At 34.3% G+C, this 22382-nt stretch overlaps 1 protein-coding gene and 1 long non-coding RNA gene across 2 annotated transcripts; both read right to left on the reverse strand.

Moving 5' to 3' along the window:
* Window positions 1–1763: 1763 nt before the first annotated feature.
* Window positions 1764–5359, reverse strand: LOC131312364 (uncharacterized). Its single transcript, XR_009195850.1, has 3 exons — window positions 5212–5359; window positions 3545–3665; window positions 1764–2128 (listed from the first exon to the last, which is right to left on the reverse strand). It is a non-coding gene; the product is annotated as an uncharacterized LOC131312364 (long non-coding RNA).
* A 7858-nt stretch (window positions 5360–13217) lies between these two features.
* On the reverse strand, window positions 13218–13740 carry LOC131312365 (protein S40-1-like). The gene has a single exon (XM_058340065.1). The coding sequence runs from the start codon at window positions 13702–13704 to the stop codon at window positions 13306–13308; it is 399 nt and encodes a 132-aa protein (XP_058196048.1). The 5' UTR covers window positions 13705–13740; the 3' UTR covers window positions 13218–13305.
* Between the last annotated feature and the right edge of the window lie 8642 nt (window positions 13741–22382).

Genomic DNA, 22382 nt, shown 5'->3' on the forward strand with positions numbered 1-22382 from the left:
AAAATGTCCAATTTGTGCGATACCCAAGTGCATAGGACAATTTCGGACAAATTTGTCTGGATCTATATGCACTTCTATTTGTCAGTAGCATTTATATATAGTCTTTTCACTTCTTCTTCTTCTTTTTTATCAAACTCAATTGCTTTTGTTGAGCTTGGGATTGTGTTCATATCTAGAAATAAGGAATTCACTTTTTGTGGAAGCAAAATGAAAGCCAAGAGAAAAGATAAAAGTAATTAGTAGCTTTAGAAACCCCTCTTGCTTTTCCTTTTATTAGTTTTATTAAAAAGACAGGTGCAGAAGAAAACTACAGCCAAAACTAGACATTATAAAAGTTTTATATATATATATATATATATATATATATATATATATATATATATATACACACACACAGTCCGTCTTCCGTAAGAACCACCTCATTTTAATAAAATGCAGACCTCCCTTTCCCGATTGAATTTCGATAATCCAAACCGCTCAATGTGCTCAATGAGTGTTGTAATGATTGCAGGCAACATGAATTTGAGCCACGCATTCAAATTTTTGTGCATATTTTATGCTCCAACGAGACAATTGTTTAATTTTTAGTGCTAATTTTTTAATACTAACAAATTAAGCAAAAAACAGTGGATGAAGTTACTATATATGGTTAGACTTTGAATTGCAATCAATGTCAACAAATATGACTTTTTGAGTGAGTGAATTTTTTTTTTTTTTTTGGTAAGGACCTTTTTGACTGAGTTGTTTGGTAGGAGACAATGCCTAAACTATTAATGTCTCTTTCATTTTAATCACTAGTGTAATGCCCGTGCTTCGCACGTTTCCGCGTGCTCATTGGATGAACTGGTATCGAAAAATGTTTTCGGTTTTCGTAATGATGATAGTAGAGAAATAGCAAGAGGTTATTGAAGCATAAATGTGTGAGTTCTTGAAATACAAGGCATTCATTTTTTTGGCACACAAGACCTTCAGATGTTCCAATCCAAGGGATTCATTATTTTAGCACACCTTGTTTTACAACTCGGATATTCTTATGTAGCTGCATTGAATGTTAAGAGAAATAGCAAGATATTTTGAAGCAGAAAATCAATTATAGATCTTGAAATACAAGAGATTCATTGTTTTGGCACACCTTGTGTAAGATTATATACAAAACTTTCAGATGTTCGGATTCATTGTTTTTGCATACCCTATGTGTTTTACAACTCTGCACTAAATGTTAAGAGAAATAGCAATTATTGAAGCAGAAAATCAGTCAAAGATATTGAAATACAAGGGATTCATTGTTTTGGCACATCTTATGTTAAGATTGATGCTCTTATACTACTAAACCCTGTCTGCTCTATCTCCATTTGCACACCATGGTGTTCGGTGTCAATGATTGTGAGCATACCTATCGGTGGTACTGATGGCAGAGTCCACCTATTTTGGACTGGTTTTTGCCTTTACTTTTTGGACAGGCAACTTGAGTGAAATTAGAACTAACTTTAAATGTATGAAAAGCTGGAAGGTCATTAGACATTCAGGTTAAGGCGTACAAGAGTATTATTTTATCCCAAAAAAAAGGCTTCCAACAATTAGGGATATTCCACAAACTACAAGTAGCCATTTAATTAAGCACAAAAAAAGACACTGAAACAATGAACTGAAGCGCCATAACATCGGTAACCATAATACTGGAAGTTTAGATTAGATAGGTATTACTTCATTGATGATGTAAGGCTGGCAACATAACAAAAGATAGTATGTATGTATCTGCAACATAACAAAAGATAGTATGTATGTATCTGCAACATCCAAGTTGAAATACATCTAGATAATAGATACCAAAAGCCATTGAAGGGATGGAAGAAGTTTAACTGATATTGGGTAATCCTAAAAAAGTAGCACGACAAAAGTGTGAACATATTTCAGTTAACTTTTCAAAAAGGCATGAGAAAGGCCAATATGTAGTGCAGCTAAAAGAGACCTGCAGTCTTTAGTACCAATTATATGTGTTGATGTGCATTCACGTCCAGCTTCATTAAAGATGAAGACACACAATGCAACTCTTCCAACTTCGAGTTCAAGCTCTCCATATCCAACCTATTAGTTACTACCGTAGCTTCCAAATGCTTGATAGTAGTATCTGAGTTCAAGGCAAGGCCGACTTTTATCAATCAAACAAAGATCAGAAGCAGTTTCCTACTATATAAGTGAAAGACTTATTAACTCCTGGACACTAATTCAAACGAAACACGTCTGCAAGCATATAAGTGTTGATTACTTCTGTCTGCGTATCTCTTCCAAATCGGAACGGCACATCATCAGCTTTAAAAATAAAAAAAAACTCCATGGAAACAGCCAGACCTAATCTTGAGAAAAAACCATAGTCTGGTGTTCGATCCAAGCCGTAAAAAACCGCCACACTAAGAGGTAAGACATTTCTACTTGTATCTCAAGATTTGGAATGCCATAATATCCTTGTATGTGATGCACCTCCCAAGGAAGGTAACAACATGAGAGTCCAAATATTGTATCTAGTGTGAGCAAAACCATAACCGCAATTAAATTAAAAACTATTCCTACTTAGACACTTTCACTCTTGTTCCCTTTGTAGGACTCATGAGATAAAATTGGCCAGTGATAATTGATTTAGTATTATATGACCCCTTAGCAGGACTTGAACTAATAGAGGTGTTCAGAGAATTGCCATGTTTTGACAGGGAATTGATGAGAGATATATTATTCTAATTGTCAGGTCATGACTTATGGGGTGGCCAAAAGTGGAAGAGGAAAGGATTGCCAAACCAAGTCCAAAGTATTTAGAGAAGTAATATATCTGCATGCAATCACCATTGAGAGACAAACTCAAAAAAGAAAATAGAATTGCCAACTGCTCGTCCAAAAGTGAGAGAAAACTGTGCACCCGAATTATATTAATGCCTACTCTTGGGGGGAAAAAAATCTAGTTTTGCAGTAACAAATCAGTGACAGAGAATATACAAATGAAATGAAATACATCATAACATACTCCTATCCTTCAACACCAAACGAAGAAATCTTTGACGAGCATTAAAGACTCAAAAGGAGCAGCATAAGCATTAAATGCTTTGAAATCCGTCAAATAAGTCATTATGTTAAATGCGTAAAGGGCTCGTATCATTATCTGAGAAAGGTGGCAGCAGCAGGAAACTGATCATACAAACCAACTCAATTCAACTCGGCAAGAAAACAACAGTGCAGTTAGTCTCAAATTATATTTTGGTCTAATCTCAAGAAATTTCTCAAAAAAGAAAAAGAGGTCACTTGAGGCATGATACAAACCTATAGGTATTTTAACGGGTTTTACTTCCTTTTGGACCTTCTGAATGTAATCTGGCAATGGTCTCCTCTTCTTCCTTTATTTTTTTTTTATCTAAATAAACCTGCTGTAAAGATGGACAAATACCAGTAATAAGTCGATTCGGGCTCCATTGTGAGCTCAACAAGGAATATGTTGTGACCAAATACATAAGAAAGTAACAGCACTACCAGCAAAATTCAATTTTAAACAGGGAAATACCTGAACTGCTAGAGCAGATCAGAATTGCACCAAGTCACCCACTGTCAATCCGTTAAAGGAACCAAGAGCATAAAGCAGCAATGCCAGATTGCAACGTTAGATAAAATATGTGTTGAAGCCCCTTCATCAACAAATGGCAGCAGATTGCAAGAGTTAACCAAGTTTAGAAGAGGCAAAAGGCACATTAGTTATCAAGGTCATCATCGGACGATGTATAGAATTATATCATAGTTAGGTGAAAAGAATAACTAAATAGATTGAATGGCTATTGCATATGCTACTATGTGATACTGATCATTAGCTTTTGCTACTACACTTTAAGACGATAAAATCAAGAAATCCTCACTCTGATATAATAAAACACAAGTGTTAGAGGAACTCTGCTGTACCACAAGATAATTACAGTCATTCATTACAATAAGCCAGGTCTAAAGGTGTCAGAGAGCGCAAAGGATATATAACAGGTAAGATTTTTGCACCTCTTCACTTAGATTAAGGAATAATGGCCCTCCAAAAAGCATAGAAACTATATTGCACATGATCTATTTCATTCAATAAATTTAGAGCTGAGTTTCAAACTGTTACAGACCTTGTGGCTAAACCAGGATTGGTCAATGCTAATCAAGTTTCCAAAAAGTATCCAAGTTGAACTACATCATCTACATATACGTACAAAAGCCAAGTATTGTAAGAAGTTAAACTCGTATTGGCTAATCCTAACCATACACTCAAAAGAAGACGTGTTATCCTTAGTAGTCTTATCTCCCAATCAAGACTGAAGATCATAGTATCATGGCATCTCAAATCATGTGCATTAACCTAAGAATTCCAACCCTGCCCAACAACAAATCCATTAATGTACTGTATTTCCCAAATCCTCATTGTTCTTATCCAGAAACGGTCAAGGTCAAGTTCATTCGAAATTTTTTGAAGTACGCTAGGATTAAATGTATTTATCAAGGGGCAGCTTATAGAAGATGCAAAGTAAATGATTGACAAAATTAGTAACAACGTAAAGATGGAGCTCCAGTTTCAGTTCCATCTTAGAACGGCGCACACAAACAGCTTCTACAAAGTATTGGCAAGTAGATGCCAAACGATCTTGTAAGCTCACAGCCATGTCAAATTAAAGAGACCTTTAGGTACAAATAAAAAATCCCTTAGATAACCAAAATAGGACAAATATGAAGCAACTATCAAGAAATAAGAAAACATCCAATCAACATATTATCCACTCGAGCAAGGTTCTGAATACCGTACCGGCTTAGGTACCGGTTTTCCTAGTGTACATTATGTAATAAATTTCGACTTTCTGTTGCTAACATTGAAAATTGAATCATCACATCTGGTCAATTGCAGCCATCTAATGGAACAGAAATAAAGAGAAATATGCAACATGTATAATGGAGGTAGGATTCTTGGGCGAATGGAGCACACATACACGATTGCACCTAAATTCTTACCGCTTCAAATCTGTGGTACCTACATCATGGAATTGGAATTTGAACCTAAAAACTACTCATATACACTGCAATAAAGAGAATCGAAAATTTGTCTTTTGCCTTATTGACATCAGTAAAATGATTGTGGAGGTGAATCAATTCCAATGACTTACAACTGCAAGATCGCTCTAATCGATCGTAAACGCAAATAAACCAATAACTTACCTTTTCTCACGCGTTCTCTTTCGTCGTAGCCGTAATGAACCCAGGAGTGAGGTGAAGGAATAACAAATCTGCCACCTATTTTGAAGACGGCCACAGCCGTAGCAACAGTATTGTGATGATGAAGTAGAACAGTGTAAACGGCTTAATAAGTACCAAATCTCCATGAAAACTGGGAAAAAGTACCAATCTAGCGAGTAAAACCAGGAGCGCCTTACCAAAACACGACACGAATGAACTGAAACCCTTAAATATCTCAAATATACTCACCAAACGGCGCAAGCAGCAACAACGCGTACAGAAATTCCATGAATTCAGCAAACGAAGTACAGATTTGGAGAGTGAAATCCGGAGAACCGCCCATCGTCGCTCACGCATCTATTGCGCTCCAGCGCCTGCCTCTCGTTCAAAGACGGCGTCAAGCGTAACAAGTACAAGAATTCGGCGAAATCAGCAAATAGAGGACCAGTTTTAGGTGTGAAAATCGGACGACAACGTTTGCTTGCAAGAATAACGTAAGATACAAAACCTCCCTATACACAAACACCTACAGGACCAAATGCAAAGGAAAAGCTCAAACACCTGCAGGACCAAATGCAAAGGAAAAGCTCAGAGGGCATTAATGTAAATTCGCACAGTGCCTTGGCTTACCAACCCAGGATCTTTTATTACAAGTGTATAGATTATCATCAAAACAACTATCCACCGCGAAGCCCTTCAACTTCCAATATTGTGAGCGGAGCTAATTATGTCTCTGACGATCAATATATATATATATATATAAGGACCTACTTAGAGCTAGGAATGGAACGACGGTATCAGGTCACTTGTTCTTATATATTTGCCCTAAACCTCTGTCATGTGTGGCCGACATAAGAGAACAGTGATATACAGCTACATTTTTCGGTACAGATGGTTTGAACTTTGAACAGACAAAAATGACGTTAAGCGGTATTAAAGTACAGGCTAATTAGTTCCAAAGACGTTGTTGGAAGAATAATTCAGTTTGTACTGTTTTCCATTCTTTTTCCATGTAATAAAATCCTAGCTCCCTGTTGTAATTTTAGAGCGTCAATGCATTGAATAGTAAATTAAGCTAGCTGGCAAAAATTTGACTTCTTACCAATTACTATTGGGATCTTATTTGAAGTGGATAAAGGCTGCATTTTTTTATTAATACGCGCATAGGCTGTATTTGTTTGAAAGAGTAAAATATTTTACCCAATTTTTCGATGTTTGATTGAACAAATGACTGGGTAAAACGTTTTACGCGTAAAATTAAACCATTTCATGCAATGGATGTAAAATGAATGACTTACAAGTAAAGCTTTCATGGATCATTATTGCATCAATGATCTTTCCTACCCTCAACTGAACATCGTAAAATATTCTTTTCTAGATAATAAAACCCTTATCCACATATATACATCCTTACCTGTCCATTTTCAATTTGTGGGCCCCACAGATTTATAACCATAATTGGTTTAGTTTGAAGGGAATTAACTAATTTGTAGAACCTACAAGCTAGCTAGCTAGCTAGCCCAATTGCTTGGGTGTTTGTTTCAGGTTCACCTGACTTTTTTAAATGAATAAAATTTGTTTGGCATTTACTGGACAACTTCGAACTTTCACCATTATTCTTTCATTCTAATATTACTTTTTATTGACGGGAAAAAAAACTGCAATTGAAATGGCAAAAAAATTTCTTCCAAAAAAAAGTTGGGCATGATTTTTTTTAAATTTTTTTGGCTAAGCAAAAAAATTTTATTAATGGAAGATTTACTGATTGGTCCTCTACAGACATCTCATAAGCCAACAAATCCACCAGCAAAAACAGATCTAGGGCACACCAGCAAAAATGCCACCTAAAAACCAACAAGGATGGCAAGAAATTAACCAACCCAGAGCTGAATACAGTCAGTCAGTCTCAAATTAGGAATTCCTTATTTTAGTTAAAATGCGGACCTCCTCATTTCTCCTATTTTTCGATCAAATTTCGATGATCCGAGCCACTCAATACGTTCAGAACGTAATTTTAAGGGTACCCGCGAGAAATCGGCAAAAAAAAATGACTTGGAAGGGCTACATCCGAGCAGTTTTTGTTTGAACCGTTCGATAAAAAGCAAACAAAAACTGCTCGGATGAAGCCTTTCCCGGTCTTTTTTTTTTGCTGATTTCTCACGAGTACCCTTAAAATCACATTCTGAACACATTGAGCGGCTCAGATCATCGAAATTCAATTGGGAAAGGGAGGTCGGCATTTTATTAGAATAAGGTGGTCCTTACGGGAGACGGACTGTATATATATATATATATATATATATATATAGAGGAATTTTCAAGTGAGGGATCCTTCATTTTGTTAAAATGAGGAAAATTCATTTCCCGATCAAATTTTAAAAATCCGAACCGTTCAATGTGTGCAGAACGTAATTTTAAGAATCTTCGCGAGAAATTAGCAAAAAAAATGACCGGGAATTGAAGGGCGTCATAAGAGCAGTTTTTTTGAACCGTTCAATGAAAACTGCTCGGATGAAGCCCTTCCCGGTCATTTTTTTTGCTGATTTCTCACGAGGACCCTTAAAATCACGTTCTGATAACTTTGAGCGGCTCGGATCATCGAAATTCAATCGGGAAGGGGAGTCCCGCATTTTAATAAAATGAGGGATCCCTCACCGAAACCTAACTCTATATATATAAATTAGGCTCAAATATAATTAATCCAAGCCTTCTTACAAAAAATGTGCCCAATGCAAATTTTGTAATGGTAAATCTTTTGTAATGGATTTTTTAATAAAACTCTTTGTATTCATTCGATGATTAATAAAATGTTTTTTGTTGTTCAAAAAAAAATCCAAAGAATGGAAGGCACCTTTCTCTAAATCGTCATCATCCTCCAAATCATCAAAAACAATAATTCTCTCTACTAGTTCGACCTCCTGCATTTCAACAAAAGTCTTTAAGATAAAATTTCTCCCCCCTAGAATTGTGCACGAAAATATTTCATTTGTTAATCTGAAAAAACTCAATTACAAGAAAAGAACAACTGTAATATGGGAAAGAGACTACGGGGAGTGCTAAAAAAGCAGAAATTGATCAATATGAAAAACCCATAATGATAGATGCACAAGACATCGGACGCCCAATATAAACTTTTTGTGACAGTGCCTCTGAGTCCCTCAGAACTTCAATTTTGTGACCTTTAAGGGTTTGTTTGGATTAAATTGACTATTATTAGCTGCAGTTAGTATTGGTGTTACGTCCAAAAGATTTAGTTTTCATCAAAATAATACTCCCTCCATCCCATAATATTTGGCATTTTCACTATTTCAACCTTATGAAAAAACTAACTATATCTTTGAATTCATAATTTTTTTTATAAACAATATGGATCTTGTGTGATAGAGTTTAATTTGTTCTATTAAACAAAGTTTAAAAAATTGCCTAAAACATTATGGATTGAAAGATATATGCAATTTAAAAATGGCACGCATTCCTGAAAATGCCAAACGTTATGGGACGGAAGGAGTATGTTTTATGCATTCATCTTGACAAGAGCAACAGAAAAAGGATAGAGATTAAAAAAAATATTAAAAAAGAAGAAGAAGTCAACTAACCTATATTTATTAAGAAAAAATTGTCAAACTTTTTTGCTTTTCAAAATAAACAAATACTCTCTCCATCTCAAAATAAATGTCCATGTTTCACTATTTGTACCTCTTGTATTATATTATTTAAACTATTATTTATATGTAATATGGATCTTGTTTAATAGAGTTCACTTAATTTTATTCTACAAACATTTTAGAATCATAAAAAAATATTACTACAAAAAGGAAATGATAATGCAAAAGGCCAAAAATTATTTTTGTTTGTGCCAAAATTCTAATGCATATAAAAGCCTTGTACCTTGCACGTGGTACAAAGAGATAACCAACATGGGGTTCAGAGGCTGTCCATAGCCCTTAACCCCAAACCTACCCCTCGTGAAGCTCAAACTCCGACCTCCACTTAGGGGGAAAATGAGATAACCAACTGAGCTAACTCGGTTTCTTTCCCCTCAGTATAGTCGGGTAAAACCTTAATAAATGTTTTTTAAAAAGGAACAGAAAAGTTCGAGAGAAACAGTCAAGTCAATATACTTAGATTCACGATCTCCAATAAAAATTGTATTTAGCTAGATTAGATATACGTAATTACAAAACGTGATTATATTAGCAAAATGAAAGCCAAGAGAAAAGATAAAAGTAATTAGTAGCTTTAGAAACCCCTCTTGCTTTTCCTTTTATTAGTTTTATTAAAAAGACAGGTGCAGAAGAAAACTACAGCCAAAACTAGACATTATATATATATATATATATATATATATATATATATATATATATATATATATATATATATATATATATATAGTCTCATTCTCCTAAGAACCACTTTAACTTAATAAAATAAGGACCTCCCTTTCCCGATAGAATTTCGATGATCCAAGCCGCTCAATGTGTTCAGAACGTGATTTTAAGGGAACTCGCTAAAAATCAGCAAAAAAAAGAGACCGGAAATGCTTCATCCGAGCAGTTTTTGTTTGTTTTTTATCGAACAGTTCAAATAAAAACTGCTCGGATGAAGCCCTTCCCGGTCACTTTTTTTGCTGATTCTTCACGGGTACTCTTAAAATCACGTTCTGAACACATTGAGCGGCTTGGATCATCGAATTCGAATAGAAAATGGGAGGAATAGAAAGGTCCTTATTTTAACTCTAAAATAAGGACTTTCTTATTTGAAAATAACTGTGTGTGTATGTATATATCACGCATTCAAATTTTTGTGCATATTTTATGCTCCAACGAGACAATTGTTTTATTTTTAGTGCTAATTTTATAATACTAACAAATTAAGAAAAAACAGTGGATGAAGTTACTATATATGGTTAGACTTTGAATTGCAATCAATGTCAACAAATATGACTTTTCGAGTGAGTGAAATTTTTTTTTTTTTTAATTTTTTTTGGTAAGGACCTTTTTGACTGAGTTGTTTGGTAGGAGACAATGCCTAAACTATTAATGTCTCTTTCATTTTAATCATTATCATCAAAACAACTATCCACTGCGAAGCCCTTCAACTTCCAATATTGTGAGCGGAGCTAATTATTTCTCTGACGATATATATATATATATATATATATATATATATATATATATATATATATATATATATATATATATATATATATATATATATATATAAGGACCTACTTAGAGCTAGGAATGGAACGACGGTATCAGGTCACTTGTTCTTATATATTTGCCCTAAACCTCTGTCATGTGTCGCCGACATAAGAGAACAGTGATATACAGCTACATTTTTTGGTACAGATGGTTTGAACTTTGAATAGACAAAAATGACGTTAAGCGGTATTAAAGTACAGGCTAATTAGTTCCAAAGACGTTGTTGGATGAATAATTCAGTTTGTACTGTTTTCCATTCTTTTTCCATGTTATAAAATCCTAGCTCCCTGTTGTAATGTTAGAGCGTCAATGCATTGAATAGTAAATTAAGCTAGCTGGCAAAATTTGACTTATTACCAATTACTATTGGGATCTTATTTGAAGTGGATAAAGGCTGCATTTGTTTATTAATACGCGCATAGGCTGTATTTGTTTGAAAGAGTAAAATATTTTACCCAATTTTTCGATGTTTGATTGAACAAATGACTGGGTAAAATGTTTTACGCGTAAAACCATTTCATGCAATGGATGTAAAATGAATGACTTACAAGTAAAGCTTTCATGGATCGTTATTGCATCATTGATCTTTCCTACACTCAACTGAACATCGTAAAATATTCTTTTCTAGATAATAAAACCCTTATCCACATATATATATATATATATCCTTACCTGTCCATTTTCAATTTGTGGGCCCCACAGATTTATAACCATAATTGGTTTAGTTTGAAGGGAATTACTAATTTGTAGAACCTACAAGCTAGCTAGCTAGCTAGCTAGCCCAATTGCTTGGGTGTTTGTTTCAGGTTCACCTGACTTTTTTAAATGAAAAAAATTTGTTTGGTATTTACTGGACAACTTCGAACTTTTACCATTATTCTTTCATTCTAATATTACTTTTTATTGACGGAAAAAAAAACTGCAATTGAAATGGCAAAAAAATTTCTTCCAAAAAAAAGTAGGGCATGATTTTTTTAAAAATTTTTTGGCCAAGCAAAAAAATTTTATTAATGGAAGATTTACTGATAGGTCCACTATAGACATCTCATAAGCCCACAAATCCACCAGCAAAAACAGATCTAGGGCACACCAGCAAAAACGCCACCTAAAAACCAACACCAATTTTGTAATGGTAAGAAATTAGAATTTTGGGATGGAGAAGAAATTAACCAACCCAGAGCTGGCTTATAGGAGAAGCCAAGAAAGCCTAAAGTTTAGGCCTCCAAATTCGTAGGACCAATATATATATATTAGGCTCAAATATAATTAATCTAAGCCTTCTTACAAAAAATGTGCCCAATGCAAATTTTGTAATGGTAAATCTTTTGTAATGGATTTTTTAATAAAACTCTTTGTATTCATTCGAAGATTAATAAAATATACGTAGTTCACTAAGGCTTGTGGCCGTATCTTTTGATGAATTCTGAATTCTTCTGGATGTAATTGATTATGCCAAACTTACCTAACTATTTTGTTTTAAGGGGTTGTTCGGCTAAATAAGTCACTTGGTTTATTTTTTTTTTGTCCTTATTTAATTTTTTTTCACATTTGTTAATTTTTTGTCAATTTTTTTTGGGATTATTGCTTCTTCATGACAAGAAGAAACTAAAAAGTAAAAAACTACGATCGAAATCAATTTTTTTTAATATAGACGAAAAAATTGGCTTATTGGCTTATTTTTATCTTTATTAAAAAAAATAGGTTTCGATCGTAATTTTTTACTTTTTAGATTCCTCTCGTCATGACGAAGCAATAATCTCCAAAAAATTGATGAAAAACTAACAAATGCAAAAAAAAAATTGAATAATGACAATAAAATAAGCCAAGTAGCTTATTTAGCCAAACAACCCCTAAGTATGGATGAATGTAAGGGCAGTGGCTTTGCCATATCTTTTGTTAACGGCATGCCTTATGTGTTAGGAATTGGAAGATAGATGGGGTAGGTTTAGCGTTTTATAGCAAGAGGGGGTAAAGTGAAAAACGTGTATAGATAAAGGGAGCAACAAGTAATTAACCCAGACAAAATTCCCAAACAAAATTTATGTGAAACATAATAGAACTGAGAGTGACAACGAATATTTACGTCATTTGGGCAGGCAGGTAGGGCCTGAATAATATAGCGTGCGCGCACACACACTCTCCGTCTCTCTCCAGCTGTTCATGTTGGCTACTTCCCAGTCAATTTCAAATAAATCAAAAAATAAGAAGAAGAATAATTAATATTGCGGTTATGTCCAGCGCAGCATGTATAACAGAAAACCAAATGGACCTACCTGTATAATCTATGCCATACCAATTTCAAAAAAGAATCTAACCATACCACAAAGATAAAACTATACACAAAAAATATTCTAAAAAATTACCTTCAAGGATAAAAAAATATACACAGAATGTTCAAAGCAGAATTTTAACTAATGACGGTCGCGTACGTACGTAATTGGATTTTGAACCTCCGATACTGTTATTTGCTTATATATTAGCTCAGACAGTTTGATATGATCCATTATCAACGGATATACAACCATATCATCAATAGCGTATGTTTTCCGAAAAAGTGATTTATAAACCTAGTTCAAAGTACGCACCACTGGACCAAACAAAATATAGAAGCCCACAATAACTTGGAAAGAGAATCCAATAAACTCGATCGGCTATTTCTCGAATATCAAATTTACGTTTCTGTTTTACTATTACAATCACAACAATTCAATGAATGAGAGAATCCGAACGTAGTCTAATGTTCAAAACCAATCACAAAATCAAAATGACGGGAAAAATCATTAATTTCCTTTTCCTTTCCTTTCCTTTCCTTTCCTTTCCTTTTCGTGCTAGTCTAAGCTAATCCAATATTACGTAAAAAATAGCGTGGAAGTCACGTTTCCAAGAAACCGGTCATTCGGAGAATTGAATTCCGGACTTGGCTCAAATCCCTTCCCTTGAGAGTCCTCCCGTTTCCGGTACACACCGAAAACGCCATTTTCCCGTCGGAAATCCGGCGACCCAGAATCACATGAGGCGGGACGAACTGTTCCCCCTCGTCGTCGTCGTCGAAGAAATCGGTTTCCACGGCCTGAATCCACGGATTCCCGGAGACGTTTTCCGGGACATTGATGGGAATGGAACTCTTCTTCTTCTTCCTCCTCCTCCTCCTCGGCTTCTTACTTCTTGAATTCTGGGATTTAAAATTACCTGGGAAAATGACACCCTCTTCGTTGAGGACATTTTCTTGGAAAATGACCTCTGATTCGAGGAATTCTAATTCTTCTTCCATGAGAGAAAATGGGTGGGGGGCAGAAGATCGAAATTCGAAAGAGCTGAGCTAGAGAGATAAACCGGTGGTGGGTTTAAAAAGATTGGGAAAATGGGGTGGGAATTTATAGGGAAATGGGTATGCGAGAATCCAAACCGTAGTGAGCACACTTTGATTGTGTCGCGAGATGGCGTCATTTGAGTGTGGCCCCCGTTTCCTCTCTCTCTCTCTCTCTAGGTTAAAGTAGTCAAAAGCAACTATGATTGCACCAAATGAACACCGGGTGAATTCTACACAAATAATCGGAAAATATGAATCCGCTTAAAACATGTTTTTTAAGAGTTGATGGAAAAAATCACTTCATATTGATGCAGCTAAGGATTTGATCTATTTTTGCCCCTGCAAGCATAGAGATAAAAGCTGAGTGAATCGATTAATCCTATATAATATCCAAAATATAATATTCGAATGAAATTAATTTTTTATAAGAACACTGAAAATAATATTTTAAGAAAATTGAATGGCTCCGATCATAATGTGCGATTCTAAAATGGGTCTCGTGCCATCCAGTGTATATTTGATGTACACCTAATAGTATACCCCTAGTTTTTTTTTTTTCGTTACTTTAATTTAGTTTTTTGTTTGTTACTTTAATTCAGCTGCCTAAACGGCTCCTTTACTTACTGCTCACGGTTTTCCTCCTTTTTGTCTTTCTTTTCCCTCTTTTTTTATTTTTAAAATAATATATAACGACTTTTTTTTTCTTTTTTATCGAATCATCTAGGTGCAATATAATCACGTTTTGTAATTACGTATATCTAATCTAGCTAAATACAATTTTTATTGGAGATCGTGAATCTAAGTATATTGACTTGACTGTTTCTCTCGAACTTTTCTGTTCCTTTTTAAAAAACATTTATTCAGGTTTTACCCGACTAAGCGGAGGGGAGAGAAACCGAGTTAGCTTAGTTGGTTATCTCATTTTCCCCCTAAGTGGAGGTCGGAGTTCGAGCTTCACGAGGGTTAGGTTTGGGGTTAAGGGCTATGGACAGCCTCTGAACCCCATGTTGGTTATCTCTTTGTACCACGTGCAAGGTACAAGGCTTTTATATGCATTAGAATTTTGGCACAAACAAAAATAGTTTTTGGCCTTTTGCATTATCATTTCCTTTTTGTAGTAATATTTTTTATGATTCTAAAATGTTTGTATAATAAAATTAAGTGAATTCTATTAAACAAGATCCATATTGCATATAAATAATAGTTTAAATAATATAATACAAGAGGTACAAATAGTGAAACATGGACATTTATTTTGGGATGGAGAGAGTGTTTGTTTATTTTGAAAAGCAAAAAAGTTTGACAATTTTTTCTTAATAAATATAGGTTAGTTGACTTCTTTTTTTTTTATTTTAAATTTTTTGGTTTTAATCTCTATCCTTTTTCTGTTGCTCTTGTCAAGATGAATGCATAATACATATTATTTTGATGAAAACTAAATCTTTTGGACGTAACACCAATACTAACTGCAGCTAATAATAGTCAATTTAATCCAAACAAACCCTTAAAAGTCACAAAATTGAAGTTCTGAAGGACTCAGAGGCTCTGTCACAAAAAGTTTATATTGGGCGTCCGATGTTTGGTGCATCTTTCATTATGGGTTTTTCATATTGATCAATTTCTGCATTTTTAGCAACTCCCCCTAGTCTCTTTCCCATATTACAGTAGTTCTTTTCTTGTAATTGAGTTTTTTCAGATTAACAAATGAAATATTTTCGTGCACAATTCTAGGGGGGAGAAATTTTATCTTAAAGACTTTTGTTGAAATGCAGGAGGCCGAACTAGTAGAAAGAATTATTGTTCTTGATGATTTGGAGGATGATGATGATTTAGAGAAAGGTGCCTTCCATTCTTTGGATTTTTTTTTGAACAACAAAACAACTTGTCGGGTTTCCAACAAAATATGGTAGAGCCACTGTCCTTACATTCATCCATACTTAAACAAAATAGTTAATTAAGTTTGAGATCTCAGACTAACAGCAGGCCTTATGTGTTAGGAATTAGAAGATAAAGGGGGTAGGTAATAGCGTTTTATAGTAAGAGGGGCAAAGTGAAAAACGTGTATAGATAAAGGGGTCAACAAGTTATTAACCCTTTTTGTTTTTGTCTTTAGGAGTGTTTCCAGTAGTGAAAAATTTATAGATTTTTATTTGTGGTCGAAAAGTTGTTAGGTATTTTCGATAGTGAATAAATTGTTGATGGTTTGTGAGTAAAATTACTACAGCAAAAATAGTGTTTGTTGACAACTTTTTCTGTTAGTGAAAACGAGATGGTAAAATACCGAAAGTTTTTTGCTAGTGAAAACGAAATGGTAATATGCATTAAGTTTTTAATGATTTTTGTTAAACGGGGCCTTATTCAACTTTTTTCCACATTTATTAGTTTTGTGTCAAATTTTGTGGATTATTAGTTCGTCTCGATGAGAGGAATCAAAAAAATAAAAAATTATGAATTTTACTGAAATATTTTGGAAAACATCCAAGATAAAGCCCAAAAAATTTCAGCTTTTTGGGCTTTATCTTTGATATTTACTAGAATATTTGAGTAAAAGTCATAGTAGTTTTTTAGTTTTCCGATTTCTTTTTACGAGAAAAATCAACAATCCATAAAAGTTTGATGCAAAATTAACAAATGCGAAATAATTTGAATAAGGACACAAAGAAAAAACAGAGCTATGTGAAACAGGGGCTTCATAATATATGTTTATGAAAAAGGAATGATTAAACATATTCTCATTTGGATGTATAAAACTATTAAAAAGTTATGCAATATTGTGAATTCATCTTAATTTCACAATATTTGCATAAAAATTCATAAGATCAAGACAACAATCTATTTTAATTTTTTTTTGTCTTGTTGTTCTGAATGTTTATGTAAATTTTAAGAATTTTTATGTAAGTATAAAGTATCATTAATTGCTGAATTCAAGGTTGCATTGGCTTATAATTAATTAAGCAGTGGCAATATATTAATGCACCCACATTGAGAAAATTATTATTGCAGAGATCGACCTGGGACAGGTGATTCCATTTCGATCTTTCTTTGTATTGGAGAATTTAAAAAAAAATTGCGATTGTGTTTTTTAAAAGAGCATCTGTTTCTTTCTTTCTAAATCACACACACAAATGTGCAAACCTCATCACATAATTATTCTAGTAGATCCGTGGCTTTAATTGGTCTCCTGTTAGTAGACAGTGGAATTGAATTTAAAAAGGCAAGAATCAGTTAATGTGCGCTTCACCTACTCATGAGTAGCTCTACAGGCTCGGCTCTTTAGTAATCGTACTGAGCTCAAGCTTGCGTTTTAAGGCTCATGTAGTAAACGAGCTGAGCTCAACACCCCTTAAGCTCTGCTCGGCTCGGCTCAGCTCGTTTGTATAAACTCGACTCATTTAATAAATAAACTAGACCCCTCTTGTTTATCCAGATTTGACACCCAAGAAGGAAATTCTAATTTTTTTTTCCCATTCGAATCTTATTAGGGTGGGGAATGGCTAGGAGTATGACTTTTGGGTAAACCAAAAACAAATCAATGTACCATTTTTTCCATTCGAATATTCTTAGGCATTCCTTAATTCATGATAAACCCCTTTTGTCAACAATCTACAATGCCGTGCACCTCAGGAGACAAAGTTCTGGTCGGCGAAGCAACAACAAATACGGAGCAAAATAGGGGTAACGAAATTATTCAATGCTACTCCCGATGTATGTATACTCCCTGGTCGCTCCCCTCCCCTCACGTAACATGTGGGACCTGCGTGGGCCCCTCATATTATGTGAGGGAGAAAGTATATACCGAGAGTATTGAATAATTTTTTCCAAAATATGAGGTCGAATGTTAAAGAGATAAAAGAAAAACGAAATTGATTTTCATTTTTCACACTGCCCTTTATATATTCACTACATTTTCTAATTTTGTGCAGAAAAAAAAAATTACATATACTTTCAACACTAAAAAACATTTAAAAAAAAAAAAAGAAGTATGAATATCAAAAAGAGAAGTGTGAAAATCACCCCAAGAAAAAATCAAAAATAATAATAATAATTACGATAGTTAACTTACTTTCCTAAATCTTTGTTGTTAGCCTTTTAGGTTGGAGACGTGTGAAGAAATTAATTGGAAAAAACCGATGGTTATGCAGTATTCTTTGTTTAATTCTTCTTACCTGCAGATTGCTTCTAGAGTTGGAAACATCATTGACCCCCTAAGTATAGGCACAAAAACATTCCAGTAAATGAAAAATATTTGAGATGTACCAAACACTTATCCACTTCTTTGCATGAATTTGATGTCATTGTACATGTCATACTCATATATAGTATTAGGCAAGACAATAAATGTGCTAATGGAATTGATGATTAATATATAGAAAATATAATCCGGCTGAAAGGTACTTCTCTAGTTCAAAAAGGGAAAAATCTACTATTCTTTTATTAAAATAATACTTCGACCACCGGATCGATCCCAATGTGAATGTGATTGTGCGTAAAAATATCCAAAAGTCTATGGCTACCGCTCTTTTTCACACCTTTCCCATTGTATTCAATCTCACCGTTCAGGACCGGTTTAAAAAAAAAAAAAAAAAAACTCTTCCACTGGAAATTTTTTTTTTTTTTTAAATCTTGACCATTGATTGTCAAGACAAACGGTGAGATTGGGGGAGCAGTGAAAGTGAGCAGTGGGAGTGGCACAGCTGTAAAAATATCGAAGAGTGTGTGGATCTCAGCGTCAATATATAGGAGTGTGTGTTTATATGTGTGTAGTGTTTGTGTAATTGTGTGTGGTAGTAGTTGCGTTGTTTTTTGTTTTTTATAGAGTATATGTTTTTCGTTTCTCCGTCAACATTTAATAATTAGAATTCACTACTTCCAGTAAAATAATGTTCGAGTTCCTCAAGAACGACGACCTGCTTCATTTTATTGCTTGTCGTGTTGCAATTACCAAGAGATTATCATATCACATACAGTAGCTAATCCAGAAATCTCACCCAAATATAAGGATGAAAGTGGAATTTCAAATATATAACGAACCCATGAAGAATCGTTAAGATATTTAAGAAACTCCAAAAAAAACGTACATTATTGAGCGACCAAGTGCCGCTAATAGAACCCACCAAAATTTGAGGGGATGTTCTGCATGGAGTCGTTGTCGCGTAATTATTGAGAGTCCATGAGACATTGTTACGTGATACTTTAAATGAAAAATGCGTAATTGGTTACCACAATTGGTCCATGACTTTTGAGTTTATATTATTCAGAATAGAAATAAAGTGGCACGTGATAAATTACCGCTATGTATCTATACCGCTAAATAACCTGTCCCAATCATCCCTATCACACCCCTAGATAAAGGCAGAGAGAGAGAGAGAGAGAGAGAGACGTATTGCATAAAATTGCCCGTGGTTTGCGTTAACAGGTACAATTGGATTATGGGAGTAGACTTTCTCCCATAGACTTTCTTTAATGCTCCTTTGTTTTGTGGGCCTCACGTGTGTGTGAAAGTAGTGTAATAATCGTTGCATTAAAAATTTTATCGAAGCTAACCACCTGATAAGCCATTCTGCGGCTTCAAAGTTTGGAATTTTCGGCTTCCGTAAAATTTGAATATGCAAGCAATCTTGCGAAAAAAGAACAAACACTTATTAGCTTTATCCCGATTTGTTGGTTAGTTGACAATATGAACATTTATTAGCTCACGCTGGTTCAATGCAATACTAATTGCTAATTAACCTTATCCGGTCACTGTTTAAACAATGTATCATATCGACCATTTTTCTCTCTCCCCAATAGAACACAAAACGTCCTAACTACATTTTTCTCTCTCTCACTCTAACCCTAAAGAAACCGCCGCCGCCCATCTCTCTCTTTCCCCCATCGGGTTTTATGCCCCAATGGGTGATGGGAGGGGAAGGATTTCTCTCTCTTGTGGCATTTTTCAATTTCCCAATTCTAGATCTCGGAGGTTTTCTCTCTTTCCCCCTTCACCCCCATCCTTCTTCTCTCCAAACCACCATCCGCCACCCCTCCTCCGCCTCTTCCACCGTGCAGTCCAGCGGCTTTTGGATGTAGTGGCTTGCAGATCGTGGTTGCCGGAGACGTTCTCCTCCCGCCAGAGTGGGAGATCTAGATGAGTGGATAAAGTCTGCTCCGGTACAGCGGACTCCGTCCGATTTCATTACCTGTTTTTCTCTTCTTCTTTTTGTTCTTTTCTTTGGTGTCCCCTGTGTGGGATTTCTCCCTATTTGTAAGACTTCTATCACCCTTTTGTGGGGGTATTTTTGGTTGTTTTCTACAGTGCTCCGTCTGTTTGGAGCGATGGGTTTAGTTGGAATTGGGTGTAGTCCCCTCCTATTTGGTTTTCTTGATCCTTTGTTTAGAGATATAATTTTCTCTTGATGTACTGTTTCTTGGATCTATAATATTACATTTCGTTGTGGCAAAAAAAAAAGAGAGAGAGAGAGAGTTTTGACCATTTCACGTGAAAAAACTGATTGATGAAATCATGTGATAGCGATGAATCATGCAAAGCAAGGGTGACCAAAAAAAAAAACTGCGAAGTGAAATGGTTAAAAACTTTTCTTCCTTTTTTTTTTTTTTGGTGAACTTTTCCTCTCTTTTTTTGGGGTTAAAAACTTTTCTTCCATTTTACTGTTGTAGAGTCTTTTGACTACTACGGAGTACGTAACATATTGGTATCAGTAGAAAAATGCAAAATGCACCACATGGTGTACTAATTTGGAATACTTATTTAAGATCTTTAAATTTATCCCAGAAAACTAAAAATTTATGCGCGAAAATATTTCATTTGTTAATCTGAAAAAGCTCAATTACAATAAAAGACAACTAATGTGGGAAAGAGACTAGGGGGAGTACTAAAAAAGCAGAAATTGATCAATATGAAAAACGCATAATGAAAGATGCATCAAACATCGGACGCCCAATCTAAACTTTTTGAGACAGAGCCTCTTGAGTCCCTCATAAATTCAATTTTGTGACTTTTAAGGGTTTGTTTGGATTAAATTGACTATTATTAGCTGCAGTTATTATTGGTGTTTCGTCCAAAAGGTTTAAGTTTTCATCAAAAAAATATTTATTATGCATTCATCTCGGCGCGCTAGAGCAACTGAAAAAGGATAAAGATTAAAACCAAATTTTTTAAAAAAAGAAGTCAAATAACCTATGTTTATTAAAAACAATTGTCAAACTTTTTTTGCTCTTCAGAATAAACAAATACTCTCTCCGTCCCAAAATCAATGTCCATGTTTCACTATTTTTACCTCTTTTATTTTATAATTTAAACTATTATTTATATGGAATATAGATCTTATTTAATAGAGTTCACTTAGTTTTATTATACAAACATTTTAGAATCATAAAAAATATTACTATAAGAAAGGAAAATGATAATGCAAAAAGCCAAAAACTATTTTTTTTTGTGCCAAAATACTAATGCATATAAAAGTCTTGTACCTTGCACATGGTACAAATATTTGGCATTAGCAACACCTTCTCTTCTCTAATTCATCCCCTCCACTTTTTCTTTTTTGCCAATATTATATACATCACCAGGGTGTTAGTATGTTAGCCAACATGGGATTCAGAAGCTGTCTATAGTCCTGAACCCCGAACTCCAACCTCTTCTAAGGCAAGAAATGAGATAACTAACTGAGCTAACTAGGTTTCTCTCCCCTCCACTTTGTCGGGTAAAGCCTTAATAAATGCTTTTTAAAAAGGAACAGAAAAGTTCGCGAGAGAAACAGTCAAGTCAAATATGGATGTTCGGACAAATAAGTCATTTTGGCTTATTTTTTGTCCTTATTCAAATTGTTTTCGTATCACTTGGCTTATAGTCATTTTTTTTGAGATTATTACATCCTCACGTCAAGAGGAATCTAAAAAGTAAAAAATTTTGACTGAAATCCAATTTTTTTTGAATAAAGACGAAAAACAATCAATAAGCCAATTTTTTCGTCTTTATTCAAAAAAAATTGGATTTCGGTCAAAAATTTTAACTTTTTAGATTCCTCTTGTCGTGAGGATGCAATAATCCCCAAAAAAATGACAATAAGCTAAGTGATACGAAAAAAATTTGAATAAGAACAAAAAATAAGCCACTGTGGCTTATTTGTCCGAACGGGTAACGCTAGATTCACGATCCCCAATAAAAAATTTTAAAAAAAAATTGTATCTAGCAAGATTAGATATACGTAATTATTTTGCACCAAGATGATGCGATGAAAAAGAAAAAGAAAGTCGTTATATATTACTCCATATGGCACAAAGATCAAGTAAAGTAACCAAAAAACAGGACAAAAGGAGGAAAACCTTGAGCCCTAAGCAAAGGAGCTGTTTAGGCAGCTGAATTAAAGTAACCAAAAAAAACTAGGGGTAAATATACACCATATGGCACAAGACCCATATTAGAGTCACACATTAATGATCGGAGACATTCAATATTCTTAAGATATTACTTTAAAGGTCCTTATAAATGATTAACTTCATTGGGATATATTATATAAGCTTGATCAATTCATTCAGCTTAAATCCCTACAATTGTAAGAACGAAAATAGAACAAACCCTTAGCTACATTCATATGAAGTGATTTTTTACACGGACTCTTAAAATCATGTTTTAAGCA

This window comes from Rhododendron vialii, chromosome 13a, assembly GCF_030253575.1.
Source record: "Rhododendron vialii isolate Sample 1 chromosome 13a, ASM3025357v1".
NCBI lineage: Eukaryota > Viridiplantae > Streptophyta > Magnoliopsida > Ericales > Ericaceae > Rhododendron > Rhododendron vialii.